General features: G+C 50.2%; 1 protein-coding gene across 1 annotated transcript; it reads right to left on the bottom strand.

The window, feature by feature from the left end:
* Positions 1–8,299: 8,299 nt before the first annotated feature.
* On the bottom strand, positions 8,300–18,182 carry SP5 (Sp5 transcription factor). The gene is made up of 2 exons (XM_069616182.1): positions 17,786–18,182; positions 8,300–11,065 (listed from the first exon to the last, which is right to left on the bottom strand). Exons 1-2 carry the CDS (start codon positions 17,834–17,836, stop codon positions 10,013–10,015), a joined length of 1,104 nt encoding a protein of 367 aa, XP_069472283.1. The 5' UTR covers positions 17,837–18,182; the 3' UTR covers positions 8,300–10,012.
* Positions 18,183–20,163: the final 1,981 nt, after the last annotated feature.

Here is a 20,163-nt window from a genome sequence, read left to right as displayed (position 1 = left end):
AGTCCATTTCCTCACACCCCTGTGAGGGGTTCGCTGGAAGTCAGGTAGCATACCCCCTCTTTAGCACACATGCCAACTCGCCCCATTTCATTCGAGGGATGATAGTCCAGACCCGGTTATCACTTTCCATTCTGAGACTTGAGTCCTGGATTTCGCCAGTTTACATCCAGGACTACCCTTCCAAGAATGCAAAGAAAAACAGGGGTGGGCTATCAGCTGCCGAGTGGAAGGTGGCACGTTGGGCCACCTGCTTCGGCTGCGTTTTATTGTGATACTTTAAAGCACGATTGTTGTCTCTGGGCTTGTGCAAGGAAGCTGGTCAAGAAATGTGCACGTGATTTAGAATTCACTTTTTTGTTGATTCATAAACCTATTGGCCCACATTCCGATAGGGCTTGCCAGAGCACTCTCTACACTTCATCATTATGCTGTTGCTAACAGTTAACCCGACCAAAACAAGGTGCATTGGGTATAAAACAGAATGCAACAGTTATTGAATTATAGGTCCCAACAGAGCGATGCAGATGGAGAACTACGCTTATCTGCTCTTTTTAAATTGCCAACAACAGGATCAATCACAAGCTTATGAAAAGCAAAGCCTCTAGAGCTAGGTCACAGGCGTTATGTGTCAGGATGGCTGGTCTAAGCCTCTGGAGCTAGGTCACTGGCGTTATGTGTCAGGACGGCTGGTCTAAGCCTCTGGAGCTAGGTCACTGGCGTTATGTGTCAGGACGGCTGGTCGAAGCCTCTAGAGCTAGGTCACAGGCGTTATGTGTCAGGATGGCTGGTCGAAGCCTCTAGAGCTAGGTCACTGGCGTTATGTGTCAGGACGGCTGGTCGAAGCCTCTAGAGCTAGGTCACAGGCGTTATGTGTCAGGGCGGCTGGTCGAAGCCTCTAGAGCTAGGTCACTGGCGTTATGTGTCAGGATGGCTGGTCTAAGCCTCTAGAGCTAGGTCACTGGCGTTATGTGTCAGGATGGCTGGTCGAAGCCTCTAGAGCTAGGTCACTGGCGTTATGTGTCAGGACGGCTGGTCGAAGCCTCTAGCGCTACAACACTGGCGTTATGTGTCAGGACGGCTGGTCGAAGCCTCTAGAGCTAGGTCACTGGCGTTATGTGTCAGGATGGCTGGTCGAAGCCTCTAGAGCTAGGTCACTGGCGTTATGTGTCAGGACGGCTGGTCGAAGCCTCTAGCGCTACAACACTGGTGTTATGTGTCAGGGCGGCTGGTCGAAGCCTCTAGAGATAGGTCACAGGCGTTATGTGTCAGGGCGGCTGGTCGAAGCCTCTAGAGCTAGGTCACAGGCGTTATGTGTCAGGATGGCTGGTCTAAGCCTCTGGAGCTAGGTCACAGGCGTTATGTGTCAGGGCGGCTGGTCGAAGCCTCTAGAGCTAGGTCACTGGCGTTATGTGTCAGGACGGCTGGTCGAAGCCTCTAGAGCTAGGTCACAGGCGTTATGTGTCAGGATGGCTGGTCGAAGCCTCTAGAGCTAGGTCACTGGCGTTATGTGTCAGGACGGCTGGTCGAAGCCTCTAGAGCTAGGTCACAGGCGTTATGTGTCAGGGCGGCTGGTCGAAGCCTCTGGAGCTAGGTCACTGGCGTTGTGTGTCAGGGCGGCTGGGTCACTGGCGTTATGTGTCAGGACGGCTGGTCGAAGCCTCTAGAGCTAGGTCACAGGCGTTATGTGTCAGGATGGCTGGTCGAAGCCTCTAGAGCTAGGTCACTGGCGTTATGTGTCAGGACGGCTGGTCGAAGCCTCTAGAGCTAGGTCACAGGCGTTATGTGTCAGGGCGGCTGGTCGAAGCCTCTAGAGCTAGGTCACTGGCGTTGTGTGTCAGGGCGGCTGGTCGAAGCCTCTAGAGCTAGGTCACTGGCGTTATGTGTCAGGACGGCTGGTCGAAGCCTCTGGAGCTAGGTCACTGGCGTTATGTGTCAGGACGGCTGGTCGAAGCCTCTAGAGCTAGGTCACAGGCGTTATGTGTCAGGATGGCTGGTCGAAGCCTCTAGAGCTAGGTCACTGGCGTTATGTGTCAGGACGGCTGGTCGAAGCCTCTAGAGCTAGGTCACAGGCGTTATGTGTCAGGATGGCTGGTCGAAGCCTCTAGAGCTAGGTCACTGTCATTATGTGTCAGGACGGCTGGTCGAAGCCTCTAGAGCTAGGTCACTGGCGTTATGTGTCAGGACGGCTGGTCGAAGCCTCTGGAGCTAGGCCACTGGCGTTATGTGTCAGGACGGCTGGTCAAAGCCTCTAGAGCTAGGCCACTGGCGTTATGTGTCAGGACGGCTGGTCAATGCCTCTGGAGCTAGGTCACTGGCGTTATGTGTCAGGACGGCTGGTCGAAGCCTCTGGAGCTAGGTCACTGGCGTTATGTGTCAGGACGGCTGGTCGAAGCCTCTGGAGCTAGGTCACTGGCGTTATGTGTCAGGACGGCTGGTCGAAGCCTCTAGAGCTAGGTCACTGGCGTTATGTGTCAGGACGGCTGGTCGAAGCCTCTAGAGCTAGGTCACTGGTGTTATGTGTCAGGACAGCTGGTCGAAGCCTCTAGAGCTAGGTCACAGGCGTTATGTGTCAGGATGGCTGGTCTAAGCCTCTGGAGCTAGGTCACTGGCGTTATGTGTCAGGACGGCTGGTCTAAGCCTCTAGAGCTAGGTCACAGGCGTTATGTGTCAGGATGGCTGGTCGAAGCCTCTAGAGCTAGGTCACTGGCGTTATGTGTCAGGACGGCTGGTCGAAGCCTCTAGAGCTGGTCACTGGCGTTATGTGTCAGGACGGCTGGTCGAAGCCTCTGGAGCTAGGTCACTGGCGTTATGTGTCAGGACGGCTGGTCGAAGCCTCTAGAGCTGGTCACTGGCGTTATGTGTCAGGACGGCTGGTCGAAGCCTCTGGAGCTAGGTCACTGGCGTTATGTGTCAGGACGGCTGGTCGAAGCCTCTAGAGCTAGGTCACAGGCGTTATGTGTCAGGATGGCTGGTCGAAGCCTCTAGAGCTAGGTCACTGGCGTTATTTGTCAGGACGGCTGGTCGAAGCCTCTAGAGCTAGGTCACAGGCGTTATGTGTCAGGATGGCTGGTCGAAGCCTCTAGAGCTAGGTCACTGGCGTTATGTGTCAGGACGGCTGGTCGAAGCCTCTAGAGCTAGGTCACAGGCGTTATGTGTCAGGGCGGCTGGTCGAAGCCTCTAGAGCTAGGTCACTGGCGTTGTGTGTCAGGGCGGCTGGTCGAAGCCTCTGGAGCTAGGTCACTGGCGTTATGTGTCAGGACGGCTGGTCGAAGCCTCTGGAGCTAGGTCACTGGCGTTATGTGTCAGGACGGCTGGTCGAAGCCTCTAGAGCTAGGTCACAGGCGTTATGTGTCAGGATGGCTGGTCGAAGCCTCTAGAGCTAGGTCACTGGCGTTATGTGTCAGGACGGCTGGTCGAAGCCTCTAGAGCTAGGTCACAGGCGTTATGTGTCAGGGCGGCTGGTCGAAGCCTCTAGAGCTAGGTCACTGGCGTTGTGTGTCAGGGCGGCTGGTCGAAGCCTCTGGAGCTAGGTCACTAGCGTTATGTGTCAGGGCGGCTGGTCGAAGCCTCTGGAGCTAGGTCACTGGCGTTATGTGTCAGGACGGCTGGTCGAAGCCTCTAGAGCTAGGTCACAGGCGTTATGTGTCAGGATGGCTGGTCGAAGCCTCTAGAGCTAGGTCACTGGCGTTATGTGTCAGGACGGCTGGTCGAAGCCTCTAGAGCTAGGTCACAGGCGTTATGTGTCAGGATGGCTGGTCGAAGCCTCTAGAGCTAGGTCACTGTCATTATGTGTCAGGACGGCTGGTCGAAGCCTCTAGAGCTAGGTCACTGGCGTTATGTGTCAGGACGGCTGGTCGAAGCCTCTGGAGCTAGGCCACTGGCGTTATGTGTCAGGACGGCTGGTCAAAGCCTCTAGAGCTAGGCCACTGGCGTTATGTGTCAGGACGGCTGGTCAATGCCTCTGGAGCTAGGTCACTGGCGTTATGTGTCAGGACGGCTGGTCGAAGCCTCTGGAGCTAGGTCACTGGCGTTATGTGTCAGGACGGCTGGTCGAAGCCTCTGGAGCTAGGTCACTGGCGTTATGTGTCAGGACGGCTGGTCGAAGCCTCTAGAGCTAGGTCACTGGCGTTATGTGTCAGGACGGCTGGTCGAAGCCTCTAGAGCTAGGTCACTGGTGTTATGTGTCAGGACAGCTGGTCGAAGCCTCTAGAGCTAGGTCACTGGCGTTGTGTGTCAGGACGGCTGGTCGAAGCCTCTGGAGCTAGGTCACTGGCATTATGTGTCAGGATGGCTGGTCAAAGCCTCTAGAGCTAGGTCACTGGCGTTATGTGTCAGGACAGCTGGTCGAAGCCTCTAGCGCTACAACACTGGTGTTATGTGTCAGGGCGGCTGGTCGAAGCCTCTAGAGCTAGGTCACTGGCGTTGTGTGTCAGGACGGCTGGTCGAAGCCTCTGGAGCTAGGTCACTGGCATTATGTGTCAGGACGGCTGGTCAAAGCCTCAAGAGCTAGGTCACTGGCGTTATGTGTCAGGACAGCTGGTCGAAGCCTCTAGATTCTAGAGCTAGGTCACTGGCGTTATGTGTCAGGACGGCTGGTCGAAGCCTCTAGCGCTAGGACACTGGCGTCATGTGTAAGGATGGCTGGTCGAAGCCTCTAGCGCTAGGTCACTGGCGTTATGTGTCAGGACGGCTGGTTGAAGCCTCTAAAGTCTAGAGCTAGGTCACTGGCGTTATGGGTCCGGACGGTTGGTCGAAGCCTCTAGAGAAAGGTCACTGACGTTATGGGTCAGCCGAGCTTGTGAAAGCCTCTACAGCTAGGTCACTGGCGTTATGTGTCAGGACGGCTGGTTACAGTATCATGGGCATGCCATTAATACATACACAACGCGTAGTGCCGGCCATACTGTATGCATGGGAGGTGGAGTATGTAGAGCATTTTTCCTAATTCAATAAACTTGAGGGGAAAATATGGCGTTCAGTCTTGTATTTACTACAATGTGTTTAGTACAGGCAATAAGAGTAGAACTTGGCCATACTCATTTGGAGGCCTGTCTATTGGTGAGGAGGGAACTATGGTATTTCATAGCTTGCCCACGCCCCAAAGTGCCCGCTATTGTCTATTTTGGGATTTGTCTAAAAAGGAAGGAAGAAACATGTCTTGTATGAATTTAGCTGGGAAAATGAACACTTTTTTTTGATACCATAGACTGGGATCTTGATTATCACAGCCTCAAAGAACAGCTGACATTTAAAGTCAAAATGTGGGACGGGTGTAGAAATCATGAACATGTAACAAAGTAAAAAACGTTAACAGACGTTGCACTAACCATAACTTTCTATTGCCAACCCCAACGCTATCTGCTATTGTTTCCCTCTGCTAAACACAGAAGAACCTTTTTGCCAATGCGTACTAACCAATAAGCTGCATTACCTGTACAAAGTAAGAATCTAGACAACATTTAATAACTGAATGCAGTAGTATGCGTGATTATCAAAGGAATATTTGGATTTTTTGCTAGGATGTTTGGAGGACACTCTGCTTCCTTTGACCCTTGCAGTAGTAATTGTATGGTACCAGATAGAAGAGAAATTAATGTAGGTACACGTAAAGTACAGACTGTGAGATGAAATGGCCGTTTGTATTTGATTGACTTGCTCAATTATAGGAAATCTTAAGATGTAGACAGTTTAAACAAATGTATTTTGTAATGCGCTATATTTGGTTGTTTGAATTGTATACCCATGATTGTAAATACATTTGAATTTGTAATGGTGGTAACCCACTATATTGATAATAATTTAAAAACCGATTCACAGACCATTCCAGTCTCTGCTCAAAGTTGCACATGGAGTGAAATGCGCATGGACAGGTTTCTGAATCAGGGAAAGAAATGCACGCATGGGTGCTTCCTGCTCGGCCCCGCCTCGTGAGCAGGCACCAATGGTGAGAAGATGTATGCATCTCACTGCAGAAGGAGGGCAATACAATGGAGGAATCTCAGGGGCTGGCGTGCCAGCATGAAAAGCCATTACAAGATGAAAAGACACTTTTTTTTAACTCCCACTTGTGAAATCCTGACTTAAACTAAAGCTTGAAATTGCCCGTTTGTTGAATCCTAAAATGTCCCTGTCACTTGATTGGGTTTCCCTAATTTGCATTGCTCGCCCTGGGCTACTGCTTTCACTGCCAAGTGGGGGCGGGTGGTTACTAGTCTCCCAACCCGTTCTCTTCGTTTGGTGGCAACCAGGCATGATTTTGTGTGCACTTTGTGTACTTCTGCGTTGATTTGCGTGAATGTTTCACGTGGGTAATCGGAGTATTATATTGCTTTAGGGTGCAGACACACATGTCCTTTGCAGGCATGTTTCTCACTCTGCGAATGTAGTGCACCCAATGCGCATGCACGCCTGTGCCCATTTAGTAAAATGTTTGAGCACTAGGGGTTATAATAGAAAAGCTACTTTTTTAAATCGTTAATTTATAACACTACCACCAACAGCAAATGTGAAAGTTAAAACCTTGTTTTAGAAAAACGTACATCGTGTGCATACATGTATATATTTATATATATACACACACACACACACTCTCTCTCTCTCTCTCACATTATTGAATAAAAACAATACCTTTCTTTTCATATCTCATAATTTTCGAAACTAAAATGTTAAGCTCCCGCAGAACATACATGCATTGGCCCAAATGTTCACTGAGGGGTGGGGCGACAGGGGTATTTAGTGTAAGAGTAAGATTCCTCCCAGTTCTGGTACCTTGCGTTTAGTTATCAATTTTGGGGGGGGGGGAGCTAGAGCACGGACTGCAACGGAGCAGCAATGCATGTGTGCATTTGAACATGCTCTGAGCATCTGATCTGGAAGGGACGGGTGGTCTCTTTGAATTACCAGCGCCCACCTGCTGAGGGCGCCATAAGCAGACGACCAGATTTGCCTTGCCATACAACCATAATGCTGTGTTTGGGCGCAGCTGTTCGGGCGCAGGCCGTTTTGGCGTGGCACCTTCGCCATACAACTGGTTCTGTGGGTTCCGTAGACGCGGCAAACTTTACATGCCAGGAGTGTCTGTCGCATAGTCATGGAAAAACAGGTTTGATTTGGGGTTTTTCCTGAAGTTCCCATTCCCTCAGTGTTTTCAGAATTCTTAAAACACAATGGGCGATTCACTGGAGGGAAGCAGCATTTACATCCACTTTACACGTGTAATTTACACATGAATAAACGTATGTAGTTACACCTTTGTCAGGAACATGTGAGTCAATTGCACTTGTCTTTGCTTTTGTGGAATGGGTGTATTGCACTCGTGTGACAACCAAGTGGGGCCTTGCTTTTATGAACAGGCCCCTCTATATATGATCGCCACCCACAACTTTATTAAAGGGTAGTTAGCACTGGTCTCTGCGGTTCTGGAAACACCTACAAATATTTCCCACTCACTGGCACCTCCGAAATAATATCCACAGCCCCATATCCATCCAGCAAAGTAGACGTCTGGGCGAACAGTCAAAATAAAGAGTGCACAAGTAAAGGATTTCAAACATCAAGGTTTCCAATGGAGGAGAAGAAAGAAAAAGACTCCGCGGAAGAGGCGTTTTGGCTCGATTTCCCTACATCAAACGTTGCATTAACTGCCATTATTTAGGAATAAACGGGTTATTGTGGGAGACTTGTTATGCCATGTAAGGCCCAGAGATGCGCTCAAGCGTTCTGATAAGCGGCGGAGGCTGTTCAAACCAAAGCATGCAGATGACACGCTCTGCTGGGAAGAGTTGCTGAGGGGAAAAGCAAACCCCCCTGGAGGCAGAGTCCTCGATGAGGGGGTGCAGGGGCGACACGATGTGAAAGTGAGACACATAGGCCTTCCCAGCCACGCCTTATCCTGGCTGAAAAAGGAGCTTTGCTCGTTCGCATTGGTATTCACATTTTTTCATAACAACCTCCAACCCCCTTTCAGCAAAAACCTAGTTTCTGGGGGCCCCCACCTAGGGGTTCACCACCCTACGGGCCGAAAGGATGTCCGGGGAAGGGAGAAGCAGGGTCTGTAAAATATACACACATTTTCTACTGGATATATTTGCTATAAAAAGCAGCCCCCTTAATACTTTTTATATACACAAAAAATAGACGTCGTAATCGGTTTGTAAAGAGTCTGGGGGCCTCCCTGGACATCCTTTTCCCCCTATCAGGGGGGCAGCCGCCCCAGTTTGAAGATCACTGCTCCGTTGATTTCCCAAAAACGTCCCTTCTAAAATAAATGAGAAGGTCTCTGCCTTTGAAGAAAACATAATTTTCATAAATTGATAGTTGACATTTATTCTAACTATGCAAAGGAAAGGCTGAAGAGTGTTACATCGGGAGCAACATTATCTAATAGAAGTAGCTATCTAGATCATCTTTATTTTGAAGTCACTAGTCTAGACACAGCCTGTGTGAAGTAAGCCAGTGGAAAAGGGAATCGAATAATTAGTGCACTCCATGAATTAAACAAAAATGTACGTTAATGCCAGAATACACATTTTCCAAGAATCATTTGTCGAAAATATCACAGGAGACCAGCTCAATTTGAATAATTTAAAACATGGTCCTGGTTTGACATCATTTATTGTTAGGAGGAGCCATTTTTGGCTGAATGCTTCTTGGGGACTTGCAGTAGAGTGGGGTCCCCGGCCGCACTCCACATTTAATTTCTCCCGGCCAGTACTCTCACTTGGGCAGAAGACACCGCAGCTAGAAGGTGCTCCTGTACGGCGCCAATCCACAGCACACTACACGCGTGAAGGATCTAGGTGTTGGGGCAAGAAGGGCCTGGGGCATTCCATCTCCACAGGAGAGGGGCGGGGGGGGGCGAGTGCTGTGTGTTTTGGAAAGCAGCCTTGCAGCAGACCGTGTGCAGCTGGGTGAGTGAAGAGGACTCTGGGTGATCTGCTTTGTAGTAGTTGCTAGAGTGGCCCCTCTCCTACTGCACCGGACAAAGTAGATGGGGGGGTGGGAGGGGGGTGCTATTGCATCGTATTCAGTACTCCACCCAGGGCAGGGTTACACATTGTGGATGGGATGTTCTGCACGCACAGCACCTCCTAATGGCCCTCTCCTCTCACTGCAGGGTGCTTGTTTGCATTGATAGAGAGAGGCAAGGAAACTCTTATTGGACCCGTGCAACTGCAGCTCTATGGGCATCTCCGGGTGAAATGTAGAGTAGGGTGTTCGGCTAGCTTTCAGGAACCAGGCAGCCCGGGAAGTAGAGCATGGTTCTTGCTCTCTCACAGTCTGTGGGGGATTGCAGGACAGGAGTCTTGTGTTTGCAGTTACAAACAGGGAAGTCGCGTCCATAGCTTGTGTAGCTCATGTACTCCCATGGTCTCTGGGGAAAGAGAAGGCTGGGGGGATGTGCTTGAACTTTATGGCAAGGCAGTCCCTGTTGGCCCATGCGTGGACCCTGCTTTTGCCCTGGGTAAAGTGAAGTATGGGGTGCGATGCGGAGAGGTGCATCTAGTACACGGCCTTCTTGCCCCATGAAACTCCCTGCATGAAACCGGCACCAATGTGTTGTGATGGCCCACAGTAGCATGGGCAGCTCTATTGGTGCCTGTCCTCTCACTGTGCCCCTGGCGGAAGGAGAGGGCAAGCAAATACATGTGAAAGGGCTTGCATTTAGGAGCATGGCACCCACCAGGGGCACCTCCTGCTCCCACATTTGCAGGTGGGGATAGTGCTTGTAGCTAGGAAATAGGCACCAGTCAGTGGGTCACGTGCAGCTCATACTCCCACGCGGTCCTTGATTTACATGGAGGGAAAGACGCGATTTGCTTGCAGTCAGATGTGGGACCCACCCACTAAGTGCCCTGTTCGGCTGCCTGCTCTCACTGTGTTCCAGAAAGATGGTACTGGAGGACGGAATTCTACCTACAGGCAGGGGCAAGACATCCCCAAGTCGACTTCTGCAACTCCTACTCGTGCTGTAGGAGGGAATGTTCTGCCAACAGTCCAGTGCAGCCATCCCCTAATGGCCCCTGTACAGCTCCTGCTTCACCGCCCGCTCCCCGCCCTTCCCTTTTCTGTTCTGATGGGTCTTCACATGCTTTGCCAGGTGGTCGCTTCGCATGAACCGTTTGCCACACTCAGAGCACACAAAGCGTTTTTCACCAGTGTGTGTCCGTAGGTGCCGCTGCAGCTCATCTGAGCGTGTGAAGCTCTTTCCACAAAACAGCCAATTGCAGATGAAGGGGCGCTCACCAGAGTGCCACCGCAGATGCGCCTTGAGGTGTGAAGTCTTGCCATACACTTTGGCACAGCCTGGGATGTGGCAGATGTGTTGCTTCTTCCTGCCAGGCGCCTCAGCCCCACTAGAAGCTTGGCAGTTGGGACACCGGCATCTTCGACACCGCCTTGCCGTGACCATGGGTGCCTTGGTGTGGAGCAGTGCAGCAATCTGAGTCTGGTACTGGGCAAAGTCAGATGGCCCCAGCATTAGTCCCCTCTGCAGGGGGAAGTGGTGGTGGGCCATGGAGGGGTGCGGGCTCATTGGGCTAGCTTGCTGGATGCTCCACCAGGACAGTTCATCAGCCGTGTGCGGGGAGAGCTGCATGGGCGGCTGGTGGATGAGGCTTGAGTGTCCAGGAACGTAGCTGTGGATGGCAGACGCGGCAGCATAAGACACAGCAGGCACATAGGTCGCTGAGCAACCAGACGGCAAGGCTGGCATAGACGAGGACAGCATCTTCACTGGAGAAAACTCATAGGGGTAAGAGGAGTCTGCCGGAGGAGTCAGAGGAAGTTCGTGGGAGCCAAAAGAAGACTGGAGCTGGCCAGTGTGCTGGGCTTTCTGTGAGGCGAGTCCAAATGTGTGGTGGGAAGGAAGCCCTCCTGAGGAATGAGCGGACATCTCGCTTGACCAGTGGTGGAAGATCCTAGGTGGAGATCCAAGCGATGGGTCATACGAGACCTGGAAGTAATCTGGAGGCATGGCGCCCTGCCCAATGCGGCTGCAAGTGGCTGCCAGGAGAGCCAGGGGCGAGTGCGTGGCCCCGTCTGGGGAGGTGCTTGGTGTGCGGTCCTATGGAGAGAAGAAACACGTTGTTACAAACAGCTCTCCAAGGAGTCTAAGCCAAAAACTAGCTGCAGAACATAACTCAGAAACCTCCTAAAATCTATGGGGTGTAAGCACCATGGAAAGCATACAAATATACACTATGGAACCACTTCCCTGTCAGCATCAGACTCGACCCCACGCTCCTACAATTCAGAAAAGAACTCAAGACCCACCTCTTCAAGGAGTCTCTCCCCCTCAACACCTAGGCCATCACATCATCCCTCGCGCCACCTAACTTACTAGACGTTGCACGCCTCTCTCCTGCCCATCACCCGGTACAGCTGTACCCCCCCTCTGTTTCCTACACCCCAACCCCCACTGTATATATGTTCTGTGGTTACCATTGAAAAGCGCTCTGTTATGTATCTGGTGTGGTGTTTACCTCTGTAAAGCGATCCGACGCTTTTCAAAGCTAGGTCCACGCTCAATAAATACCATTAAATAATAATAAAAATGACGCTAGGAAAAAAACATCCTGCCAAGCTCAAGACTCGGTAAATATCTGCATGCAGCAACACAGCAAAAGAGATCTCCTGATACAAACATCTAATTTCTACTGTCTAACAGTCAAAGAAGTACTAGATGGCCCATTTTTACCCCACAGTACTTCTCATTAGGCAACAAACCCACACATGTCCATACTAAACGATAACAGTCCATCCATTTCCTTTGACTGGCCCCTACAAAGCTACAAATACCAGAATTGTGTTGCCTGTCCTCGCTTCTCTCTTTCATCTACTCAAGGGGACCTTCTGGCATTTCCCACCAAGTGAGATCACCTTAGTCTCTAGGCGTCCACAGCCAAGCCAATGGTGTCAACTGCCCCAGCCCTGTGCCTTTTCTTTACCTAACCAAGTGAACACAAATTGATTCATCTTTCTACTCTCGACTGTGAATGATTTAAAAAAGTTTCTCATTTCCAATGACTTTTTTGAAGGTATTGCCCAATTTGTTCGAATTTAATTGATTGTATGGTACATTTGGCCGAATTCAGCCAGTACCATTTGATCGATTAAATTCGAACTAATTTGGGGTGTCCCCCGCTCCCCATGTTTGGTAGTGATTGCCTTGGGGGGTAGCAGCCGTGTCCCCCGCTTCTTAAGGACTGGAGGCAAGGAGAAAAAAAAAGAAGAGAAAAGCAGACCCTTTGGCGTTTGATCTGACCCATGTAAGAGGGGTGGAAACTGACACCGCAGGGTCAGAAGGAAGCGGAGAAGCAAAAGATAAGTGAGACGGTCAAGATTTTGACAGATTTGGCCGCAGCAAAATTAGATTTGTGGCGAAATTAACCACGGTCAATTTCGCCACAAAGAATTTTGCCACAGTCAAATCACATATATCCCCTTTGAACCATCTGACAAGCCTGAGTCTATTGAGATTGGAAGTGCATAATATGCAGCAGCCGCAAGATTAATTTCATGGGCTCAAATAACTCTTCCTTCAATCTGCTGTAGTTCCCTTTGAAGCAAAGATTGCATTTAAAAATGCATGTATTGTTTTTCCTGCTCTGAAATTGCACTGTCCCATTTACTTGGCTGCCATGCTTCCCATTCAAGCAGCTTTTTTGCTGGACAGAGGTAGGAACCCCATAAGCTAGGACATGGTTAATTTTAGGGAAGGCAATCTCAGCCGAACCGTCTCTGATTTAAAACTTCCTCCCAGTCTCCATTTTTCTACTTGTTAAAATCAGGTTCAAAGAAAGGAAAGCAGACTGCCTTCAGGTTTAACGCCAACAAATTCAGGAGAGTCCGTTTATGATTGGCCAATGAAGTTGAAAGAACTGTCCAATCAATGGAATGCAGACGTGAAGGGAAAGAGTGGCAAGCCCTCATATATGGAAAGCCAGCACAGGGGGCTCAGGCTGGAGCGCCACTGGTAAAGTATTCCAGGCAGAAGTAGGCATCCCTGGCACAGGCCAGAGGTCTCAAGCCTTAGGTGTGGTGATCTCGTGCCTCAGAGCTGCTTCTGCCTAACATGGCAGGTTCATGGCCAGGCCGGCTGACATGGATTGCCTTAAATGCTATGTAAGGTTATCGTGTGCGTGAGTCTTGTTCCTGGGAGCAGGCATGGGAAGAATAGGAGTAAAGGAATCCGTTTCTGGGACCAATCAGGAGCACAGCTGTAGCAGGAAGCGTAGCCTTGAGCGGGAGGAGAGTGGGCGGGCACAGGGTGACAAGCAAGTACTGAACTGCACTTGAAGTGTCAATGAGCGACAATACAAAGCACTGTTCATTATGGTTTGAACTCTGCTGATAGCATAAAAGTGTGAAGCGTGAAGCAGGCGAGAGGGCTCACGGGGAGGGGGCAGCAACTACCTAACCGAGGTGGAAATGTCCAGGAGAGATCAGACAAAGGTCTGTGCTACAGTTCGGAACTCTGCTGCTATGGAGAAAAGATCTCGGGCTACACTAATGTTGGGACTGTCGGGACTCGGGGTTGCCTTTTGTTTGTAGCCCCCGAGCTTCTATCCGGGGCTACAACCAAAAGACCCGGGGCTATAGTCCCCTCTGGCAACAACTTTGGCCCTGCTAGGATAAAAGGGAGAAGCACTGCCTTCAGTGGGAGGAGTGCTGGTTCGGAAGGTCAGCGAGTACGGAACTGCGCTGCAAGTATCCAGGAGAGTTCACACAAAGTGCGATTCTGAACTCTGCTGATAAGATAAAAAGGGCTCAGGGGGCCCGGCCAAGTAGTACTGAGCTGAGGTGGATGTGTTCAGGGGAGATGATGCAACCCCCCAGTTCTGAACTCTGCTGACAGGATAAGAGAGGGAAGCACTGGCTTGAGCGGGAGGAGAGAGGGCTCAGGAGGACCAGCAAGTACTGAACTGCACTGGAAGTGCAAAGGATAATGCAAAGGCCTGTTCTTTAAATTCTTGCCTCTGCTGATAGGATAAAAGGGAGACGCAGGGGAAAGGGCTCAGGAGAGGGGCAGGGGGCAGCAAGTGCTGAACTAAGGTGTAAGTATCCGAGTAAGTTAATACAAGCCCCCTGCCCCCCATTCTACAGTTCTGAACTCTGCTGCTGGGGTACAAAGGAGAAGCACTGCCTTGAATGAGAGTAGAGAGGGCCTAGGGAGAACAGCAAGTACTGTAATGCGCTGGAAGTGTCCAGGCGAGACAATACAAATCCCTGTTCTACAGTTCTGACCACTGATGCTGGGACTTGCACAACTCGTGCAATACTCAGCCTTAAGGCAGAATTAATCTTACGGACTTGGCGTGCACAGTCACAGTCACAGCTGGAGCGCCAGAGTCACCGACAAAGTCACCAATGCAGGCCATGTACAGTCAATTTACTGGACCAGCCCAAGAACGGAAGGGACGTATCACTATGAATGGGGAGCTCTGAAGCGATTATCCGATTGCATGGGTGCACTAGTAAAAAAAAAATAATAATAATTAATAAATAAATGTTTAGAGCACCCTTTTTGTCCAACAAGAGACCTTTTCTGGCGCTGAAACCTCGTATAAATTAATCTTTAGCTAGTTCTAGGACTTTACCTTTCAACGGCTACTCTCATTTTTATGTTATCTTGCATTTGTAGAATGCCTCTTGCCATAGTTTATGGCGTCAATGGCTTTTGCCTGTCAGAGAGGCAAAAAAGGAGTATGATAGTATATTCAGTAGTGAAAGGGAGGAGTCAAGTCGGGTAGATAGATGGGATGAGGGCGAGGGCTAAAATGCTCAATAGAAGGAAAAGGTGGAGAAACTATGTGCACAATTGGACCGAATTTATCGTGGAACTCCATTGTATTCTATGGGGCGCAGTGATGAGAGGAAAGATAGCTGGAGAAGGGGTGTTTGCTGTGCCAGAGTTAAGTCTCGAATTTACTCACTGCATGGTGAGGCTAGGGTGACCAATTGTCCCGTATTTTGCGGGATCGTCCCGTATTTGGGGACTCTGTCCCGCAGTTTGCAGAGTGGCTGTGCGGGATGCAGGTTGTCCCGACTTGTTTTGTTCCCTGTAGTGTGACTCTCAGGAGACAGCAAGTCGGGACAACCTGCGTCCAGCACAGCCAATATGCAAACTGAAGTGGCCGTCTACACACTAAGGCACTGCCACCTGTTGCTGCCTGCAGTTTTCTTTCTCTGGGCGGCTGCGCGGCCCCAGGTCCTTTTTTGAGCCTGCAGGCCGAGCTGCTACAGCTGCTATTCCAGGCTTGCTGCTCATGCTCCAACACCTGTCTTCATTCCAACGCTAATGTTTTGTTGCTGGGGTCGTGATGGTCATGTTTGCAGTTAAAAAACGTGACCATCACCTCCCAAGGACAAACCATTTTCAGTGCAATTAAGGTAGGTGTTAAGAGCCATTAAGACATTGTTTAAATTACAAATGGGGGGTCAAACGTGAATGATGCTGTGACGTCATCACCACCTTGTGTGCAAGTGTCCCGCAAAAGGATCTCAAAAAGTTGGCCGCCCTGGGTGAGGCTTGGCATGTTGAAGCCATGTCCAAGCAAACAGTAGCGGCAAAGCCCTTCCACCTACTTCCCTAGGCCCCCCAAAAACATTTAGGAGGGGTTGTAGGTCAGAAAATCCGAATTGCACAAATTTGCAAAACCTCTCGATCCGTGTCCCTGGCCGCCATTCGGCAACCATTTCTGCTTTCCTTGCTTTTTGTGGTGTATGCTTGGTGTAATATATAGCATTTCATCGTGGTCTACTTTTTTGATTGTTTACATTGATAACATTTCTTTTAATTATTGGTAAAAAAAAAAATGTTGCCACTTGTTTTCAGTGTGCAAACGCCAATGTCTACATTGTGATGCACACAGAAATTCAATCATAGTAAGTACTTGGAGAAGATTGGGGATGTCAGCTACACAATCAGCCATTTCTTTAGCTATGGTCCTTGTTCGTGGAATTAATTCACAAGCCACGTGCTCAATTGTTGCTTTTGCTGGAGAAGTTTACTGCCCCGCTTAGAAGTTTCCCTTTGCTTGCAGGATTAAAACAGTAAAGATATCAGGTACCCATTTTACTTTTTTGGGGCCCAGTGCAAAATACAAAATTGTGCGACTGGTCGTAATGTACACTCTACCACAGTTCGACGACTCTACTTTTGTGCAGGCTGTGTTTCGCACAAGTACCTTTTCTGATACCCCTGTAGTTTCTGCATTTCACACGCCAATAAAAGGGATGCAAGTCCAAGCCTGCAAAGGCAAACCAGACTGGCCTATGGTGTCACACATGACATGCGTCCACGTAGAAGAAACACTGCACACTAAGCGCTTCATTCACAAACTCCAACACAGCAATATTAGCAGCAGCACAAACTCCAGAACGAATCGAAAACCTCTGAACACAAATAGGGAACTCAAGCCAACGCCAGCAGCCTTCAGAATCCACCACAAGCAAAGGCACCTCTGCCAAACAAACCAGGTGAAATATAACTGCACTGCAATATGGTGCAAACTGCGAAATCCACCCAACCGGCTGCCAAAAACGTCCACATTTTGCGCCTTCCACAAACGAACTTTAATTGTCAATGGACGGGCATCCTATGCACAACGCACTCGTGGGGCTTCGTTTTCCGGCAGGTGGGGGGGGGGGGGTGAGCAAATATACTGCCATCCCGTTCGGACAGTGTTTATTGGACCAAGGCAATCTCCTGAGGGGGAGTATGCCCACGCTGTGCCCACCACAGCCAAACGTTTCCAAGGAATAAGGCCCAAGCAGCAGACAGGGGCTTGGTTTACAAAAGCGGTTTACAATGGCACAATCCCATCGAAAAACACTATACATCAGGTGCAAGGTTTCGATGGATGGCGACTTGCATGCGACACCTTCCAACTTTCAGAGATGAGGACGAAAGTGCGACTCACTCAGAAAATCGTGGCACTGGATTGGCACCTCAATCCAGATGAGGTGGGCATGTCAACAGGGGGTGCGCCCCGTGCTCACTCCCTACCACTGGCCGCGTAGCCGGAATCTGGCAGTGTGTGTGTCCACCGGAAAAAAAGACAACACGACCTGCAAGCACTAGTCCCAGCTGAGCTTACTCCCTCGGGCAGAGAGCCTTAATCACGAGCGCCACACGACCAGCACGGCGCTGCCACCACTGTGTGCACTCAGCGCAGGGCATCATAGCGGGTACCAACGCAAGCCGCACCTGCACTCGGCCAAAGTTAGTCGGTTTGGGACTGGGTGCTTCATTGTAGGATAGGAAGTGCCGCCTTCAGCGAGCTTAAGCACCTCAGTGCCCGTGTGGGATCCCAACTCGGTTTATTGGGAGCGTTCTGGGGTTTCTTCGTGACCTTCGTGTATTGGATGTGTCCGGAGACTGGCAACACACGATGGGACTTCCCGCGGAAGGACACACGGGCCAGCATTAAAAGTTGCTGCAGGTTGGTCAGGTGATGCGCAGACGCTCTGAGCAGAGGCTCGGGAGCGCGTGGACTGTTTGTGGCGCATTTAGTGAATAGGTGGCAGCAACTGTATAAAGCGGCGCATCTCACCCGCATTTGCAGGTCGTCACCCTCATTGGAGTTCGCGCTCCCCCAGAGCGCGAGAAATGCCTCCTACAGACTGATAGGGAATCAACCACTTTGTAAAAAGTCCTCGTCCACAAAAAACTCTTGTTGATGGACTTCCACTGACTCCAACGGGCCAACTTAAAAAAAAAAAAACACGGGCCGGGAGTTCTGTCAGGGGTGGGGCGGAGGGATTTCGGGGGCGCACCTACCTGTAGGAAAGCGTGCAGCGAGTCCCCGCGCAGCAACGCCACCGCGGCCATGGCTAGCGGCCCCGGCCTGAGCTGCGAGGGCCCCGGCAGAGGCCAGGCATGGGGGCGCCAGCGGGTGTAGTCCCTGCCTGGGACGGGCTCCGGCACTGTCCGGCCAGCTCCCCGCTCTGCGGCAGGACTAGTCGGGCCTGCTCTGCCCGCGTCTCTCTCCTCCGGGCTCTGGTGCCGAAGAAGCTCCTCTCTCAGCCCCACTCTCTCTTCCCGGCCCGGGCTCCTCGCCCCCGGGAGGTGCTAAGCCTCTCCGGGCCGCAGCCAGTCAGAGGCGCGCCCGGCCCTTTGAAGTCCGCGCCGCCCAATCATCAAAGCGGCGGCTCCTGTGAAGGCGCAGAGCCCCTGAGCCCCGTGGAGTGTTTGCGGGGCTGCATGAAAGAGCTGATTATTAGGGGCCGGCGAGGGAGGGCAGGAGGCGGGGCAATTAATGAAGTAATCACTGTGTGGGAAATGTATATACACAAATAATTGGATTTCCCTGATCAAAGGGCTCGGGGCCGCTTGGAGAACACTCCATTGGATGCCCGGACACTGGATCCCCACCCCCTCACTAGATTTTTTTGAATTTAGGGATTTGTGGCAAAGCTCAAAGTGACAATGCGCCTCTGTTATCTCCAGAGAAGGCTTCCTCCAGCATCCGGCGCTGCACCTGACAGCAAGAGAACAAAACCACTCGTTTCCAAGTAATAAAACTGCCACCCCCTCGTGCCCCCAACAATCAGACCTGGAGCTGTGAGCCTCCCACACACGCCCATCAGTGAACGAATGGTGCTATACCCCTCAAACCTCTAAACGGACCACAAGCAGCACCCAGCGACACGATGTTGTTATTAGAAACATCTTACAACACCATGCGCGTGCACAATGTTCAACCGTATCCCTAAATATACTATTCAACTTCCGATAGCAGAAGGGCACCTGCTTATTCTGGTTCTAGCCCAGTGACGAGGGAGTGGATACCTCGTGGCACTCCAATAGAGCAATGCTTCATTTCTATGGTTTAAGACGGCGTTGCCAGAGAGTCTGTGCCTCCACAGTCCGTGCAAGTTTTACACATACGTTTAGGCGCCTCTGATGGTGTTACAGTTTGCTGTATTCTGCTGCTTTTTCTGTTACTCTCGGAACTTTACAATAATTCGTTTCACGTGTTCATTTTCACGGTTTGTGAAATACAGCAAGCATGCTGTATTTGTTTGCTGCTGCCTCCATTTATCTCTGGAGACACTGTTTGGGGTGTCCACGTCCGAAGCCGGATCTAGGCTCTGTGAGGCCCCGTGCCGTGTAGCAAAATATGCACTCCCCTAATTTCCACCTGTATCGAAATCCCCGTGACACCACAGAAAATTATGCCACAGAGACTGACCTCATTGTTGGATACTCAAGGGCATCACAGGTAGCGTGATTACAAGAAATTGAAATAATTAAACCAAGAGACAATCTTTGTGTTTTGCAATACATAAAAGACCACTTTTTATTATTATCACTGTTATTGTTAGGAAGCAATACCAGAAGCCAGTTTTTTTAACAACATACAGTGTGAACTGAATCAATTATAATGTTGTCAGATAAGGCACAGTGAGATCAAATGATTTGCAGAGGACCACACCAGTTATATAGCAAAGCCAAGATTTGAGAACAGTCTGCAACTTGGTTACGTGAGAAAATATCTTCCCAGCTCTAGTTAGTAGAAATATGTGTTGTATGGCTTTCAAGTAGTGTTTTAAATGGAAAAAGAAGAGCAGGTACTCACCAATCTAGGCTTTAAGTGGACCAGGACTCTAACCCCGAAAGGTCTAAATATTGCTCTTGTGCCGTTGCCCTGCCAGGTCTCCCGACCCACTTCTACGAAATTCACCCCGTCTCCCACCGTTCAGTCATGGAGTTCTCTATTTGTCTCACTTTGCCTGTATGCTTTATTCATTGTGCCTCACTATCTATTTGCATCACTTTCTGTTTATCTCCCCCCTTAAACTCCCCACTGCAATCATATTTTCACCCTCTCACTTGGTGTTAGTCCATTTTTTCTGCGCTTGTACCTTAGCGCTGTGGAAAACTGAAACATTACGATCATTGATTCCAACCACAAGCTCAGTATAGTGGTGCACTTTTAAGTCATTTATTTAAATTGTGAGGCTGTCACCCTAAAGTAATCTCTCAAAGACATCCATCGATCATAGACTGAATTTGACCTGTGATGGCACCATTATTGTGATTTATACATTCATATGAATAACTATGATCTATGGATACACTAGGGTACTAAATGAGAAATAGCCAATGATACATTCTCACAATCCCCATTGAAACCTCTTGATGGAACACTGGGT

The sequence above is a fragment of the Ambystoma mexicanum genome, chromosome 9, assembly GCF_040938575.1.
Source record: "Ambystoma mexicanum isolate Mex_15411 chromosome 9, UKY_AmexF1_1, whole genome shotgun sequence".
NCBI lineage: Eukaryota > Metazoa > Chordata > Amphibia > Caudata > Ambystomatidae > Ambystoma > Ambystoma mexicanum.
The sequence above is the reverse complement of the archived record's forward strand: the minus strand, read 5'-3'. Positions and strand labels throughout refer to the sequence as shown.